This window comes from Amaranthus tricolor, chromosome 5 (assembly GCF_026212465.1).
Source record: "Amaranthus tricolor cultivar Red isolate AtriRed21 chromosome 5, ASM2621246v1, whole genome shotgun sequence".
Classification (NCBI taxonomy): Eukaryota; Viridiplantae; Streptophyta; class Magnoliopsida; order Caryophyllales; family Amaranthaceae; genus Amaranthus; species Amaranthus tricolor.
In genome coordinates, this window is record NC_080051.1 from 16,408,091 (window position 1) to 16,424,452 (window position 16,362).

A 16,362-nucleotide genomic window follows, 5' to 3' on the forward strand; every position below is an offset into this window, starting at 1 on the left:
CCCAAAAGTGGAGACAATTACATAGTTTTGTTTTTATTTTCCGATTAACTAGTTTATTAGTTTCCTAAAGACAAACACAAAAACCTTTAAAAAACTTAAAACTGTTAACCCAAGACTCCCAAAACATAATTTGAAAAATTTCACTATACTTTATTTAACCCTTTTTTAAAGTATAATTACTTAGGATTTTGAGATGGATCTTTTGTTAAATTAAGCTGGACTTATTGTGAATGCCAGCATATTAACGGGAACAGCTTAACTTGAAGCTATTTTCAATTAGGGAAGGAACAGCTTAATATAGACTCTAATATTAGAGGTATTATATCCATATAAAATTGACTTAAATAACACTCTAGAGTGACAACCTCCTCAAAAATTCTAATCACCTAATTGGCATGGCCACCCAACTCAAACATATCTTACCAATTTACTCGTGTATAAATACAATTGGTAACATGTCACTTAGCATTACTCCAAACTTTTACAAAACAGTTTGAATTAGAGATTTAAAATGAAAATGTGTGCATTTCGTCCTCTTTCATCTCCAGCATTTTTTGTAATTATTGTTCTTTTTCTTGCCAACATTTGGTTGTGCCATGGAATTACAAGGCACTATAGGTTTGATGTAAGTATTATATGACTTTTCGTATTAACTGTTCATTTGAATTTATTATAATTATATTATTTAAACGGTTTTTTTAGAAAATCATTAATTAAAGAGGATAATATATACTGTATTCATTAGTCATGACTTTTTAAATATTTTTATTTATGTTTTTATCCTTTAATTATTGTTGTTTGTTTTTTGGGTTGTGTGTGATGATGTTGTAGATAAAGTTGCAAAATGTGACACATTTGTGCAAGACAAAGAGCATGGTTACTGTAAATGGCAAGTTCCCTGGCCCAAGAATCATTGCAAGGGAGGGTGACCGAGTCATCATAAAAGTTGTAAACCATGTAAAAAACAATGTTTCCATCCATTGGTATGATTTAACATTTAAGGCTACCTAAATTGTACATTCTTGTATATAAATATTGTCTTTATAGCCTCTGTTATATTCGGACATATAGTATTCGTTTCGCAAGGTTTTAACCATAAAAATTTGACATTATAGGCATGGTATTCGACAACTAGGAAGCCAATGGGCAGACGGTCCAGCTTACATAACACAATGTCCAATACAAATTAACCAAAGTTATACATATAATTTTAAGATCAAAGGTCAACGTGGAACTCTTTTCTGGCATGCTCACATCTCTTGGTTAAGGGCATCTCTTCATGGACCAATTGTGATTCTTCCAAGGAGAAATGAATCCTACCCATTCCCTAAACCTCACAAGCAATCCACTATAATATTTGGTAATATATTGACTAATTTAACCAAACTTTACTCCTTCAAAATCAATTGATATAAAAATACAATTATCCAAATTAATGTAGGTGAGTGGTGGAACAATGATACTGAAGCAGTTATCAATCAAGCTCTTCAAAGTGGTGGTGGCCCTAACGTATCGGATGCATATACATTTAACGGATTTCCAGGACCCTTGTATAATTCATGCACCGGAACTAAAGGTAATGAACATAGAAATTATGGGCATGTTTCACTATGGTTGGTAGCTGAAGTTATTGGCTGAAATGTCAGTTATTTATACTTGATGTTTAATCCAACTATTATGGAGATATTTTAGTCAAAATTATTTGTAATTTATTGGTTGTTTATTTGAGAATAAATATGCCAAAAAGATAAAAGTTAATAAAAAGCTATTATGAGTAATTTTTTATTTTGGCTTAAAAGAAAACTTTTTAACTAACTAGTTATAGTTATTTACCAAAAATATTTTTTAGTTGTTTGACCAAACAAAATAGCAAAAGCCAATTTAACAAAGAAAGTTGATAAAATTAAAAGTATAATTGCCAAACACCCTCTTATATAGTTGCCACATTTGATCCTCGTTAATTGAATTACACTACAATAATACCGGGACAAAATATATAATAATTGTTTAGGCACTGTTGGTTTTATTTTTTTTTCAAAATTTATGTGCTAAAATAAGGAAATAATTAAAGCAAAAATAATTTTAGGGCATGTATGATCAAGCATCTTGGATATGTCAAAATCGCACCTTATTATATATCAATGTGACTATTATTTGTAAACATAGTCTTATTAAAGTAATCCCTTTTATATCTTGTTTAATCTCATTTAAAATTGCCTTTTAATTAATAGGATTGGCAGACACATACAAACTTAAAGTGAAGCCGGGAAAAACATATCTTTTACGATTGATCAATGCTGCACTGAATGACGAATTATTTTTCAGCATCGCTAACCACACCATGAAAGTGGTTGAAGCAGATGCACTCTATGTAAAGCCATTTGATACAAACATTCTAGTAATTGCACCTGGACAAACCACGAACGTACTCCTTAAAACCAAGCCAAATCCCACCCACACCACATACCTAATGGCTGTAAGGCCTTACGCCACTGGTAATGGAACCTTTGACAACACCACCGCGGCAGCTATTCTAGAGTACCAAACACCATCAATATCTTCCTCCTCCTCCTCGGCCACTCGTAACATAATTAATGTAACCTTGAAAGATCTTCCGCCCCTCCCTGTCATCAATGACACTTCATTTGTAATGAATTTTACTCAAAAATTCCGAAGTTTAAACAATGCCAGATTCCCAATTGATGTCCCAAAAAGCGTGGATAAACACTTTTTTTTCACCGTTGGACTTGGAACTACCCCATGCCCTAAAAACCAAACTTGTCAAGGACCTACTAACCGTACCAAATTTGCTGCCACAGTGAACAATATTTCTATGGCCCTTCCTTCAATTGCCCTATTACAATCATACTTTTTTGGTCAAAATAATAATGTTTACACTACCAATTTCCCACAAATTCCTCTTAAACAATTTAATTATACGGGCACACCACCTAATAACACTAATGTAATGAATGGTACAAAAGTGTTGGTTATCCCATACAATTCAAATGTGGAGCTTGTATTACAAGATACTAGCATCATTACTGCTGAAAGTCACCCTCTTCATCTACATGGCTATGATTTTTATGTAGTTGGACAAGGTTTTGGTAATTTTAACGCTAGTAAAGACCCTTCTAACTATAATCTTGTTGATCCTGTTGCTCGGAACACTGTCGGCGTCCCTTCTGGAGGTTGGGTCGCCATTCGGTTCAAGGCAGATAATCCAGGTTAGTCTATCGATCACTTATATGATTATTTTGATCAATACTTCCTCAGTTCCTTTTAGTTATTTTTATTTTTATTTGTCAATTTGAGTCGTTCTATTTATTGTTTCTCTACAAATATTTTCTATTCGTATCAGAAATTTAGGACATAATTAATCCGGTCCAATCTCATTTTAATATTTTATTAATGCATATGGTCCCTACATATTATACACTAACGTCATTTTCATATTACTTGTAATTTCTACATGTTTAATTTCCATTGACTTTTTATAAATATTTTTTAATAGTTTTAATCTCTATATTTTTTAATAGTTGTGGTCTCCATATTTGTCTCTTTTTCTTCATTAAATTGTAATACTTTATAAATAATATATCTACTATTTAAAAAATTCTATTTTTTATAATTTTGTTGAACATTTATCATGAAAATATTAAGGAGCATGATAAGGATTAGACAGTCAACATTACACGAGGAGCCTAATAATTAAGGATGCATGCAACTATGTAGGATATAATTTATGTTGAAACCTATTATAATCTATCCAGTGTTGCTTTTAATTAAGCTTTGACTTGCTAAAGACCACTATTATAAAATCAGATAAGGACCTCTTATCAAATCAGATTAGATTGTATACCAATAAAGGTTGTAATTTTGTAACTATCTAGAATATAATTAATACAAGTGCCACAATTAGGAATAATAAAAACGTTCTTTTAGCAAAAATATACCATTAACTAATGACCAAGTAATTAGTCTCACCACCACGCATGCAACTTTAGAATTTTTAGTTTTTTATACATCACGATAATATAATTAAAAGTCAAATCACAAATTCTGAAATAAATATATTTTACAATGAAATAAATATATTGTACAAGTTTTCTTATAATAATTAATAAATTTAGTATTAATGGTAGAATATTGTTTATTTTTATTATATTTTATAAACCTTATATTTAGGATAATTATTGCAATAATTCATATTATTTAATACTATTCCAAATAATAGGAGGTATTTGGCAAATTAGTTTATTGAGCAATTTTAGCTTATTTTGATGTAAATAGAAGGTTGTGTGGTCAAACCAGCTAATGCTAGTGTTTGATGAACTAACTAATTGAAACAAGTTATTGATATGAATAAGCTGTTTTTCAACAAGCTACTCATAACAGCGGGTTTAAAATCAGTTCATCAAACCAGATAATAAAATCAGCTGATCAAAGCAGCCACTATAATTCAGCTATCAGCTACTAACTATTAGCCATTTGCCAAACACACTTATACCCTTGTTCAAAACAAATAACGCAAATTTTGGCGTTGATAATAATGCCTATATAATACTTGGATTAATCTCTTTTTAGATTCTTATAATATTATAATAATATTGTTTGTAAACAGGAGTATGGTTCATGCATTGCCATTTTGAGGTGCATTTGAGTTGGGGATTAAGAATGGCGTGGCTTGTTCTTGATGGCAAACAACCAAATCAGAGGGTGCCACCTCCACCAAAGGACCTTCCCAAATGTTAATCAATGAGATCATTTTCTTTTTAATCTTTTTTGTTTGGTTTTAATTTATGTTCTTTTGTTGTATGGTTCTACTTGAGAGAACTAAGAGTTGAAGCCAGGAGTGAAAACTGAGGCATTAAATTGTAGTTTAATTTTTTTCCTCTCATTATTTTCGTTTTTGAACCAATTCCCAATAATTTTCCTCAATAAAAAATCACAATGTGAAACTTAGAGTTGTGTTGTATATCTTGCTTTAATTAACCAAAGTAGTGCAATATTGGATGGATATTGTTTTCCGATTAATAATATACTAATACTACCTTATTACTAATAATACACTAATATGTCTAATAATATACTAATATAACTAATAATATACTAATACTATAGTAATACTAATACTACACTAAATACGATTAGTAATATACTAATATAACTGATAATATACTAATAGTGCACTAATATGAGTAAAAATATACTAATACGACTAATTATTATATACTAATACAACTAATAATACACTAATACGAGTAATAATATACATTTACAACTAACAATATACTAATATTGTACGACGACTAATTATACATTAATACGACTAATAATGCACCAATACATCAAGACTAATAATATACTAATATACTAGCATAACAAATAATATAGAAGTACTAATAAAATACAACTAATAATATACTCACATAACTAATAATATACTAATGCACTAATACGAGTAATAATATATCAACACAGCTAATTATTATATACTAATACAACTAATTAATAGTACACTAATACAAGTAGTAATAATAATAATAATAATAATAATAATAATAATAATAATAATAATAATAATAATATATAATATAATATAATAATACACTAAGTGGTAGGTGTGTTATAAGTAGTAGGAACATTATGTTATAAGTTATAAGTATCACTAAGTAATAAATAGTCTAGTAGTTAGAGTGTTGGTGTAAAATTTTGGAGGTCTTGAGTTCAAAATTTGGTGGATGCATTTGTATGGAAAGTATGTTATTGATGATGACTTGGACAGGCGGATGAGGTGGTGAAGCAGGGTGGGCTGACGTGGCAATAATTTTACCTTTTTTATTTTTTCAACTAACCAGTCATTCGGAAAATGACAGGTAAATTGATCGGAAATTTTTTTAAAACCTTTTCATGTGTATTTTGGAATGATTTCAAGAACAATGCGTATCGACTAACTTTCGACTAGCTTTTAGTCAGGAATTTCCTACTATTTTCTGACTAACTTCATAGTCGGAATTTTCGAGTTACTTTATGACTGACGATGGTCAGTTAGAAATTTTGACTGTTATTCTACTAAAATGAAATATCGATAATATTATACCGACTACCCAGAATAGTCGGAAATTAGTCAATATAAGCCTATACCGATTGATTTTCGACGTTTTAGGTAGTCGGTATTAATGCGATTTTTTTTGTAATGTAGACCCACTTATTTTCAGCCTGCTTTGAACCAGTGTAGGTAAATTTAGATCACGCTTAATAAGTGTAGCTAAATTTTTGTTTTATCAAGTTTATAGGCGTGGTGGATATAAGACTAAGAGGATGCAGCATTTTTTTGTAGTGCACATACTTGACGATTCATGTCAAGAGGGGCTATGTTAGTGATCATGTCGTGTCGTCTTTGCCACCCTCAAATATTGACCCGTTACAGGACACATGCAAGCAGGTTGTGCCCGTGTTAAATCATGATCCGAGTTACAACACAAATTTTTTTATTTTATTTTATTAATAAATTGGTTATAAGATGAGAGTTGAACTGGTCGTGTCGACAAAATGAACCGGCTGAGTCATGAGTCGTGTCGTTATAATATCACGAAATGATGATAAATTTATTATTTAAAGTAGTAGAAACAAATTTTGTTTCAAATCTTTATACAAGCTTTTATAAAATAAATATTTTACATGAATTTTATGAATTAAACATTCAAATTTTAACTCATTTTTGTAACTGGTTTGCTAATGTATCAATTTATTCATCTATAAAAAATTTGATTGTATATTTGTAACATTTCGAATTAAACCGACATGAATAGATACAAATTATTATAAGATTCAAATTGTATCATGGATTACTATAGGGTCTATCTTAAACTATCTGTCCCAAAACGAATTGTTCCACCTTTTCGGGTAACATTCTATTGATAGAGACATAATTAACGTATGTATATCGTACTAGCAAAGAAGAATAACTCAAGACATCCAGTGTGTTACAAGGTCCTTCTCATTACCATGTCCCCAACTTTTAAGCACTCAGCTAGTCTTCAATAACACAACATCATCGCAGACATAAAAAATAAAGTACACGTCAAAGATAGAAGTATAAGCAATAATTTATATATCAACTACAATTCATCCTAAGATGCCAATGCTCTAGGTTAAATTCCTGTATGATTCATTCAACTCTTAATGTTCAAAGGAATACACATGGAATAGCTAATCTCAAGACAACTTTCGACTTAAAACATTGCATGTCCAGTTAGAATCGTCATAGGTAAAGTATAAAAATGGTAACCATTTACGGTCCTTGCAGCCATGAAACAAAATAATAAATAATCTTTGGGTCCTCTTTTAGTTAATCCACCCTCCTTTTCCTTTTTGTGTCCCCTTAATTTGGGTTATCCCAATTAATTGTAAACTTGCCCTATATGCAACATAGTCATTACATCCTCAAATCAATCCTTTTTAACTCCATATTATTCAGAGGTAACAAATCCTTATGTGATATACATAATCAACAACTAGCAGCACGATTGAAAAGTGCAATATTCAACAACTCAAATACCTACACAACCATCTAAGCAATTAAGTACCTTGTTAATACAATTCACAACTCACTATATTCCAAGCCCAAAATCATGTATTAGTACGCGCACACATTACAAAAAAAAAAACTCAATGTTCCGACTAAAAATACTGACTATCCGCAATCAATCGGCATTTCCGATTAATTTATCGACTAACCATAAACAATCGGAAGTTTTGACTAAATTCCCACCAACCGTTGCATGGTAGAAACTTCCAACTTATTACGGACCAAAAAGTTAGTCGGTAAAATTCCGATAGCGACGTTAGTGGGAAGTTAGTCGGAATATATGGAGAGGAGCAGTTTGTCGGAGGGTCATCGGTGATCAGTCGGAAGAGAATGTATTCCTTCTATAAATACCCTCAACCAACGAAACAATTTTTCTTCACTTCTTTCACATCTCACTCTCTATAAAATTTTCTTTCTCTTAAATACTTTAATTTCTTTCATATAAAATTATTATATTTACATTATCTCTCAAAATTAACAAGTATTCTTAACACTATCTAGGTATTTTTTTTTTCTGTTAATTACATTATTTATCGTTTCATTAATTTTAGTTATATTTTCATTAATTTAATTTTTGTTATATGCATTATTTATTTTGTTATGATATATGTTGTATTTGATTTGAAAAAAAAAATTTAATGAGCTTTTAGGTGCGGCCATTTTTTTGTAATAATTATAAGTACTTACTCGAAATAGTAGTTTTTCTTAATTATATTCTTGTATGTACTATAAAAATGTTTTGGAAAAGAGTGAAATATGTTCCTCAAGTTTAATGAAATTCAGCATCGTATTATTTACTTACATTAAGTTGCAATAATTAAATCTTACTAAAATTAGTAAAAGAATTATTTTCGAGTTAGAGCTTTTAAATTTCGTACTGGTGCTAATTACGGACTATATGTTTAATTTTTAAGGTTGTAATTCACACTAGTGTGTGGAATTTTAAAGCTCCGAGTCGTAAATTATTCTTAGTAAAATTTGATGTTGCAACTAAACTAATAAGTAAAATCTACGATGCTAAATTACCCTTAATTTATTCACATTATTACTCACACTTCCTTTTTCTCCTACAAACTATTTCCTACATCTTCCAATTGCTTAAAATTTTGATCAAAAAAAGGCAAGATTTTGATATTAAAGTTATGAATTTCATCTATTTGTTAGAAATTTGTTTTATTCAAAACCCAAAAAAAATTATGCTATTAATTGAAAAACACCCATCTTTTACTTGAAAAATGGGAAAAAAAAGAAAGTATTTCTGACCTTAGTTTTCCGGCGATACGACGGTCATCGGAATACCACCGGCGTGCGACGGCGGCCACCGGAGCCTTCGCCGGCCGACTCCTTCTTCCTTCTCCCTCTTTCTCTCTCTCACCCTGTCTCCTCCTATCTTCTTTCCCCTGTTTCTTTTCGTGGGTACTGGTAACCAGTACCAAATTTCCTAAGTTTTCTAAAGCACCTTTATATATATTTTTTCTTTTTTAATAATCCTTTTATTATTTAAACTTTGTCCTTCTCTTTTAAAACTATTACTACTAATCTTTAAAATTTTAACTACTTTTTAAAATTTGTCATTTTAAATAAATTATAAAATATAAATCGAGAGTCTTTTAATTTATTTATTTCGATTGGGTTGATCGGGGTATTAATTTGAGATATATTATTTTATCGTGTAGACAGCGAATTCGTAGACAAAGATTATTAGGAGCGTACGTTTATCTAGGATCGCGTGACAAGGTAATTCTCAATGTCCATCTAATTAGGACTATCCCATTAATATTTTGTGCTAAGGGATAATTAAGGTGTTTAAATAGAATGCATGATTTTATATGACATTATTTTGTATGATATTATATTTTATATATTCTCCAATTATATCTACTATTATTTTTGTCAAAATTGAATTTATAATTACTATTTTTATAAAATTTATATTATTATTTCGATAACGAAATTAGATACAGTTTAATTTGAAAGAGAAATACTTATAATATTATTATTTTGATGAAAGTTATATTATTATTTTAATAATGATTTTAAATGCGATTGAATTTGGGAGAAAAATATTATGATATTAATATTGCAATTGAATATTCTTGAGATATATTTTTCTTGGGAAAACCTATGATCATAAAATAAAATGTATAATGTATGTTTGATTATATGTTTGTGTGCACGCGACTAATTATTAGAATATATTAAATCGTGTAAAGTGTAACACGAGGGAAATGAAGCTCTTATATTTGTTGTGATCCAAGTATAAGGGTGATGAACATGTTGTCCTGTTTGGTTACTATAGCTGCTGACAGGTATTATTATTTCTAATACTTGATACGATGTTTGGTCTTTCTTTTATTTGTTCTGATCCAAGTAGAAGGGGTGTGCACACTAGCTAGGGTTCCCTAAGACTACCCTGCTGGCCTTGAATTATTTCGGGTGACGACCTCTTGATGAAGTAGGTATAGGGGTAAAGCATCGGCCTACTGGCGTTCTCGTTCCCTCAAATTAAAAATTGATTATGTGTTTGTCATTATTAAATATCAAATTAATAAATTGGTTTATGTGATATTATATATATTGTTTTCACAAATTATTTTTTTAAACTCAGCTATATATTATTTTCTAAAATTACTTTAAATTTGATTATATTTTATTTTCTTAAATCATTTTCAAACTTAATCGTTTTATGGGATGGAGTTGGAATTACTCAATTTCCTGATTTTGGGAGTTCTTCCCTTGTTTTTCTTGCATTCTTATGTTGCAGGTTATTGATTGCGTGGGAATCGTGGAGTGAGGATCACCTAGAAACATAGCTTTTATTAGAGTCGTATTTCAGTTTAAATTTTACTTTTAGTTGTTTAAATTTTATATGGACATAGATTGCGTTTCAGTCTTTTCTTATGTTGTAAGACCTTTTGTTGGATTTAAAATTATTAAGTTATTTCTTAGTCGTTAAGTCTTACATTTATTTTATTAGAAATAGATGTGGCGGTAACACTCCCATGAGTAGGTTTTGGCTCATGTTTTTCATTAAAGGTGTTTTCAAAAGTTCGACCTATTTTGAGGGTGTTACAAAGTGGTATCAGTAGCTTAGGTTTGTTTTGGTCAAATCGTAGGGTCCTTTAGGATTTAAAGTTTATAAAGGCTTAAATTAAAAATAGGTTAAGTGGTAAAATTATTTTAAATAATTTAAGTATGTTACAAATAAAAATAAATTATGAGAGTGGGGACGAATGGGTTTATTGTTTTGAAGTACTTTTAAGTACTTAGTAGTAGTGTGTTTTTTCTTTTAATTATATTTTCGTTGTCTTTCAATTTTTTGTTAGATGCCTCGATTCCGTTGCAATGTTAGGAAAAGTGTTAGAAATTTTCGTGATTGCACCGTACCACCTTTCTATGAAAACAGAAGAACCCATTTCCTCATATATATGGTCTCCGTGTAAGCATGGAGAACTGCCACCTAAATAAGTATCATGGCAACTCTGATTATAACACACCACCTAAGCAGGCAGATGTTCTTATTCGAACCTTAAGTGATGTAGGCCCTTATGCCGAACTTAAGAAAGAATACAACAACATAATTAAAAACGGGAGACCCAATTGGGAAAGGTATGCGGATGAAAATGAGATATGGTTCCTTACTCTAGAATGTTTAGAAAAGAGGATGATCGATGCTAAGGCGAAGTGAATTTATAATGTATCTGGGAGCTCCTATGACTACGAGGATAAGAGTGACGGAGAAGATGATTACACCTATACCATACCTATACTTATTCAATCTGAAGATGAAGAAAACTATGAACCTAAGGAGGACTATGTGGAAGATCCTGAGGAGGATTTTGAGGAAGAGCCAGTTCGAAAGTGATTTTGATGATTACTTGTTAACAAGAAAATGGGATAGGTTGGAATTTGTTAGCTTTAGATTATTTTTCTAGTTGTCTTTATTTTTGAACAATGTTGATTTTATTTATTGTCATTGAATTATTATTTTGAAAATTTTTATTAATGAATATTTTCATCAGTCTTTTTATGTTGTGTGTGCAAATTGTTTCCTTGTCTTTTCTTTCAATCTTGAATATTGAGAATAAGTGTGTATGAACATGATGGAAACGTTAGTAGTAAACGCTTAGTTTCTTATATAGGCAGCCTATGCAATACCCGAACGTTTACACTCGATCTCGCAGGCATCCACAAGTAAATAACATGGCCGAAACACTTGAACAATTAGCAGCTAGAGTGAGGGTACTTGAGCAGTTGTCACAAAACATAGGCTTACTAGTGCAAAACCAAGCTAACAATATGAATAATGGACATGATGACCCCCAAGCTGTCATGGCTAAGAAGATTGCCACTTTAAAACCCCCTATCTCTGTTGGGAAAGAGGACCCTATGCTATTAGTGAATTGGCTACGTAACATGGAGAAAATCTTTACTGCAAATGGAACACCTGAGGCCCAAAAGGTTAACAAAACCACGTTTTACCTGCGTGAGGATGCCGACACATGGTGGAAAACTGAGGGACAAACCATTAGTAACCAACCAAACTTTGACTGGGATTCTTTTAAGGTTTCTATTAGAGGTCGATTCTTTCCTAAACACATTAGAAGATAAAAGTGCAGTGAATTTAATAGGTTGAACCAAGGGAAGTTTATGAGTGTCAAGGAATATGCCCAAAAGTTTAATGAATATGCTAAGTTTTGCCCTAACATGGTCCTTGATGAAGTTTCTAAGGCACAAAAATTTGAGGATGGTTTAGCTTTCAAGATACAAACTAGGTTAGGAGGAAGTACCTCATCTACCCTAGCAGAGGCTTATTCTAAGGCTTGTAAAATGGAGAGGATCTTACAAAAAGAAGAAGATGTTTTAGGTAGAAACAAGAGGAAAGACCAAAGTAATGCGGGTAGTCAAAATAATGATAAAAGACCTCGTTTTGGGGACAATAAGGGTAATGGTTGGAACAATCACCACGGAGGGGGATAAAACAATAGGAACTACCAAAACCCTAGGCAAAATGAAAATCAACAAAGGAATGGTAATCAGAGGGCCTGGGTCTGCAAGAAATGTGAGAAAAGTCATTCGGGCTACACGTGCCAAGGCGAACCAATTAAATGTTATGCTTGTGGCGAAACTGGACATAAGGCTAATTATTGTCCTAAGAGGCAAGGTGGAAATCAACCAGGGCAGAATGGACACAACAAGGGCTATAACAACAAAATGGTTCAGCAAATGACAAGTACAACGCCAACAACAATCAGAACAACAATGGCAACAATGGAAATGAAGGACGCACTTTCAATGGGAGACTCCACGTTATGAGCAAGAGTGAAGCTGATTCGGATGCCAACGTTGTGACGGGTACTTTTCTTGTAAACTCTAAACCTGCTTTTGTACTCTTTGATTCCGGAGCTTCACATTTCTTTTTATCTCAATCTTTTATCGAAAAACATTCCTTTAAACCTTCTTCCTCATGTCAAGCTAAGGTAACCACACCCTCAGGTGAAACCTTTCTTAGTAAGAACCTTTACTTAGGTATGCCTATTGTTATCTCTGAAACCGAGCTACCCGCGAACCTTATTGAATTTAATTTAAAAGACTTTGACTTGGTTTTGGGGATGGATTGGTTAAAGAAGTATCAGGCTAAAATCCATTGTGCTAAACAAAGAATTATCTTTAGATGCCCTAAGGGAAATAAACTAACCTACCAAGAAACTGCTTTGAAACCACCAAAGACCAAGCTTATCTTTGCCTTAAATCTCCAAACCCATCTTAGGAAAGGCTACCCCGTATATTTGTGCCATGTGAAGGACACAAGCATGAAGTAGGACGAGTTAGAAGAGATACCTGTAGTTAAGGAGTTTGTTGACGTGTTCCCAGATGAGATTCCAGAGATGCCACCTGTGAGAGAGTTAGACTTCAAGATTGATTTAGTTCCGGGAACAGGACCCATTTCAAAGGCACCTTATAGGATGACGCCTGCCGAGTTGCAAGAGTTGAAGGTACAACTTGAGGATTTGTTGGATAAAGGATATATAGACCAAGTGTATCACCTTGGGGAGCCCCAGTATTATTTGTTAGGAAGAAAGATGGAACATTGAGACTATGTATTGGTTATAGGGATTTAAATAGTATGACGGTGAAGAATAAGTATCCACTTCCTAGAACTGAGGATCTATTCGATCAACTTAAGGGTGCTGGAGTATTTTCAAAGATTGATTTGAGATCATGTTATCATCAATTACGAATTGCAGAAGAGGATATAGTCAAAACAGCTTTTCGAACGAGGTATGGCCATTATGAGTTCACAGTCATGCCCTTTGGACTCACTAATGCTCCTGCTGTCTTTATGGACCTTATGAATAGGACTCTTTAGCCTTATTTGGATAAGTTTGTAGTTGTTTTTATTGATGATATTTTATTATACTCTATGAATTGAGAAGAGCATGAAGCTCATTTGAGGAAAGTTTTAGAGATTTTAAGAGAGAATAAGTTGTATGCCAAGTTTTCAAATTGTGAATTCTGGTTGGAAAAAGTAGCATTTTTGGGGTATGTAATTACAAAGGATGGAGTAATGGTAGATCCCTCGAAGGTTCAAGCAGTAATGAACTGGCCTACACCCAATAATGTGACAGAAGTGAGAAGTTTCTTAGGTCTAGCCGGATACTATAGGAGATTTATGAAGAATTTCTCAAGAATCACTCAGCCTATCACTAATTTGATGAAGAAGACCACTAAGTTTCAATGGGATGAGAAGTGTGAAACGGCATTCCAAGAGTTGAATCAAGATTTACTTTTGCTCCTGTGCTAACGTTACCAAATGAAAGTGGAGAATATAAGGTTTATACAGACGTATCTAAGAATGGACTAGGTTGTGTGTTGATGCAAGATGGGAAAGTGATAGCATATGCTTCACGACAACTTAAGCTGCATGAGAAGAATTATCCCACACATGACTTAGAGTTGGGAGCTGTATTCTTTGCATTGAAAATTTGGAGACATTATTTATTTGGAGTAAAGTGCAAGATTTATACTGATCACAAGAGTTTGAGGTTCTTGTACACTCAAAAGGAGTTGAATATGAGACAAAGACGATGGTTATAACTCATTAAGGATTATGATCTGGATTTGAAGTATTGTGAAGGAAAGGCAAACAAAGTAGCTGATGCTCTGAGTAGGAAGTCAAGTCATGCAATGAATGCATTAATTTTAGCAGATGAGTTGTGTGAAGAGATTCGTAGGATGAACTTAGAAGTGGTAGAGTATGGATATGTGGGTACTCAATTGAATGGAATGACGATTGAATCCGATATTTTTGAGGAAATTAGAGTGACGCAAGTTACGGATAACTGGTTAACTAAATTGAAGAAGTTGAAGGAGGATGGTCAAGCACCTGAGTTCGAAAGTGATGAAAATGGCGTAATGAAGTATAAAGTAAGATGGTGCTTACCGCATGACGAGGAGCTTAAGACTAAGATTATGACTGAAGCCCATAATTTCCCATACTCAATACATCCTGGTGGTGATAAGATGTACAAGGACCTTAAGAAGAACTTTTGGTGGCCCAACATGAAGCGTGAAGTTGCAGGCTTTGTGGCAAAGTGTCTAATGTGTCAGAAAGTGTAAATTCAACATAGGAAGCCGAGGGGAAAATTACAACCATTAGAAGTACCTGGATGGAAATGGGAGTCGATTTTGATGGACTTTGTAGTAGGATTGCCAAAGTCAAAAACAGGGAAGAATGCCATATGGGTGATAGTGGATCGATTAACAAAAACAGCAAGGTTTATAGCTATGAAGAATACTTGGACAATGCAACAAATGGCGAACGCATATTTTCAGGAGGTAGTGAGATTGCATGCTGTGCCTAAGGAATTGTATCGGATAGAGATTCGAGAAGTTTGTCCAAATTTTGCAAGATGCTACAAGAAGCAGTGGGCACGATACTAAAGTTCAATACTGCATTTCATCTAACAACAGACGGTCAAACAGAGAGAACGATTTAGACTCTTGAGGATCTGTTAAGAGCATGCGTTATGGATTTTGGTGGATCATGGGAGGATAATTTGATGTATGTAGAGTTTTCTTACAATAATAGTTTTCATTCTAGCATAGGAATGGCACCGTACGAAGCTCTATATGGGAGAAAGTGTAGGAATCCTATATGCTGGGATGATGTAAATGAGTCGATGGGACTAGGAACAGAAATGGTTGAGGAGACTACAAAGAAGGTAAAGATGATTCAGGAACGTATAAGGGGTGCGCAAGATCGTCAAAAGTTGTATGCAGACAAAGGAAGGAGCGCATTAGAGTTTGAAGTAGGTGAAAAAGTTTTGCTCAAAGTTTCACCAACCAAGGGTGTCATGAGATTTGGTAGGAAGGGTAAGTTGAGTCCTCGATTTATAGGTCCTTATGAAGTATTGGAACGAATTGGGGAAGTAGCCTATAGATTAGCCTTACCTATGAACCTAGCCAAAGTCCACAATGTCTTCCAAGTATCCCAACTCCAAAAATATGTCCATGACCCTTCCCATATCATACAACCTGAAACCATTGAACTTGATAAAACCCTTACCTTTGAAGAAAAACCAATAAAAATCCTTGATACCAAAACAAGATGTACCCGGAACAAGGAAATTAAGTTGGCCAAGATATTATGGACGAACCAACAAACCGAAGAAGCCACATGGAAAACCGAAGTTGACATGAGAAAGCGATACCCCAAACTTTTCGAACAGGTACGTTGAGTTTCGAGGACGAAACTTTTTAAAATA

The 16,362-nt window shown here is 32.8% G+C and overlaps 1 protein-coding gene across 1 annotated transcript; it reads left to right on the forward strand.

Annotated features, from left to right (window-relative positions):
* Positions 1-467: 467 nt before the first annotated feature.
* Positions 468-4,978, forward strand: LOC130814100 (laccase-2-like). The gene is made up of 6 exons (XM_057680102.1): positions 468-625; positions 832-983; positions 1,116-1,360; positions 1,442-1,576; positions 2,232-3,227; positions 4,625-4,978. Exons 1-6 carry the CDS (start codon positions 512-514, stop codon positions 4,753-4,755), a joined length of 1,773 nt encoding a protein of 590 aa, XP_057536085.1. The 5' UTR covers positions 468-511; the 3' UTR covers positions 4,756-4,978.
* The last annotated feature ends 11,384 nt before the right edge of the window (positions 4,979-16,362 follow it).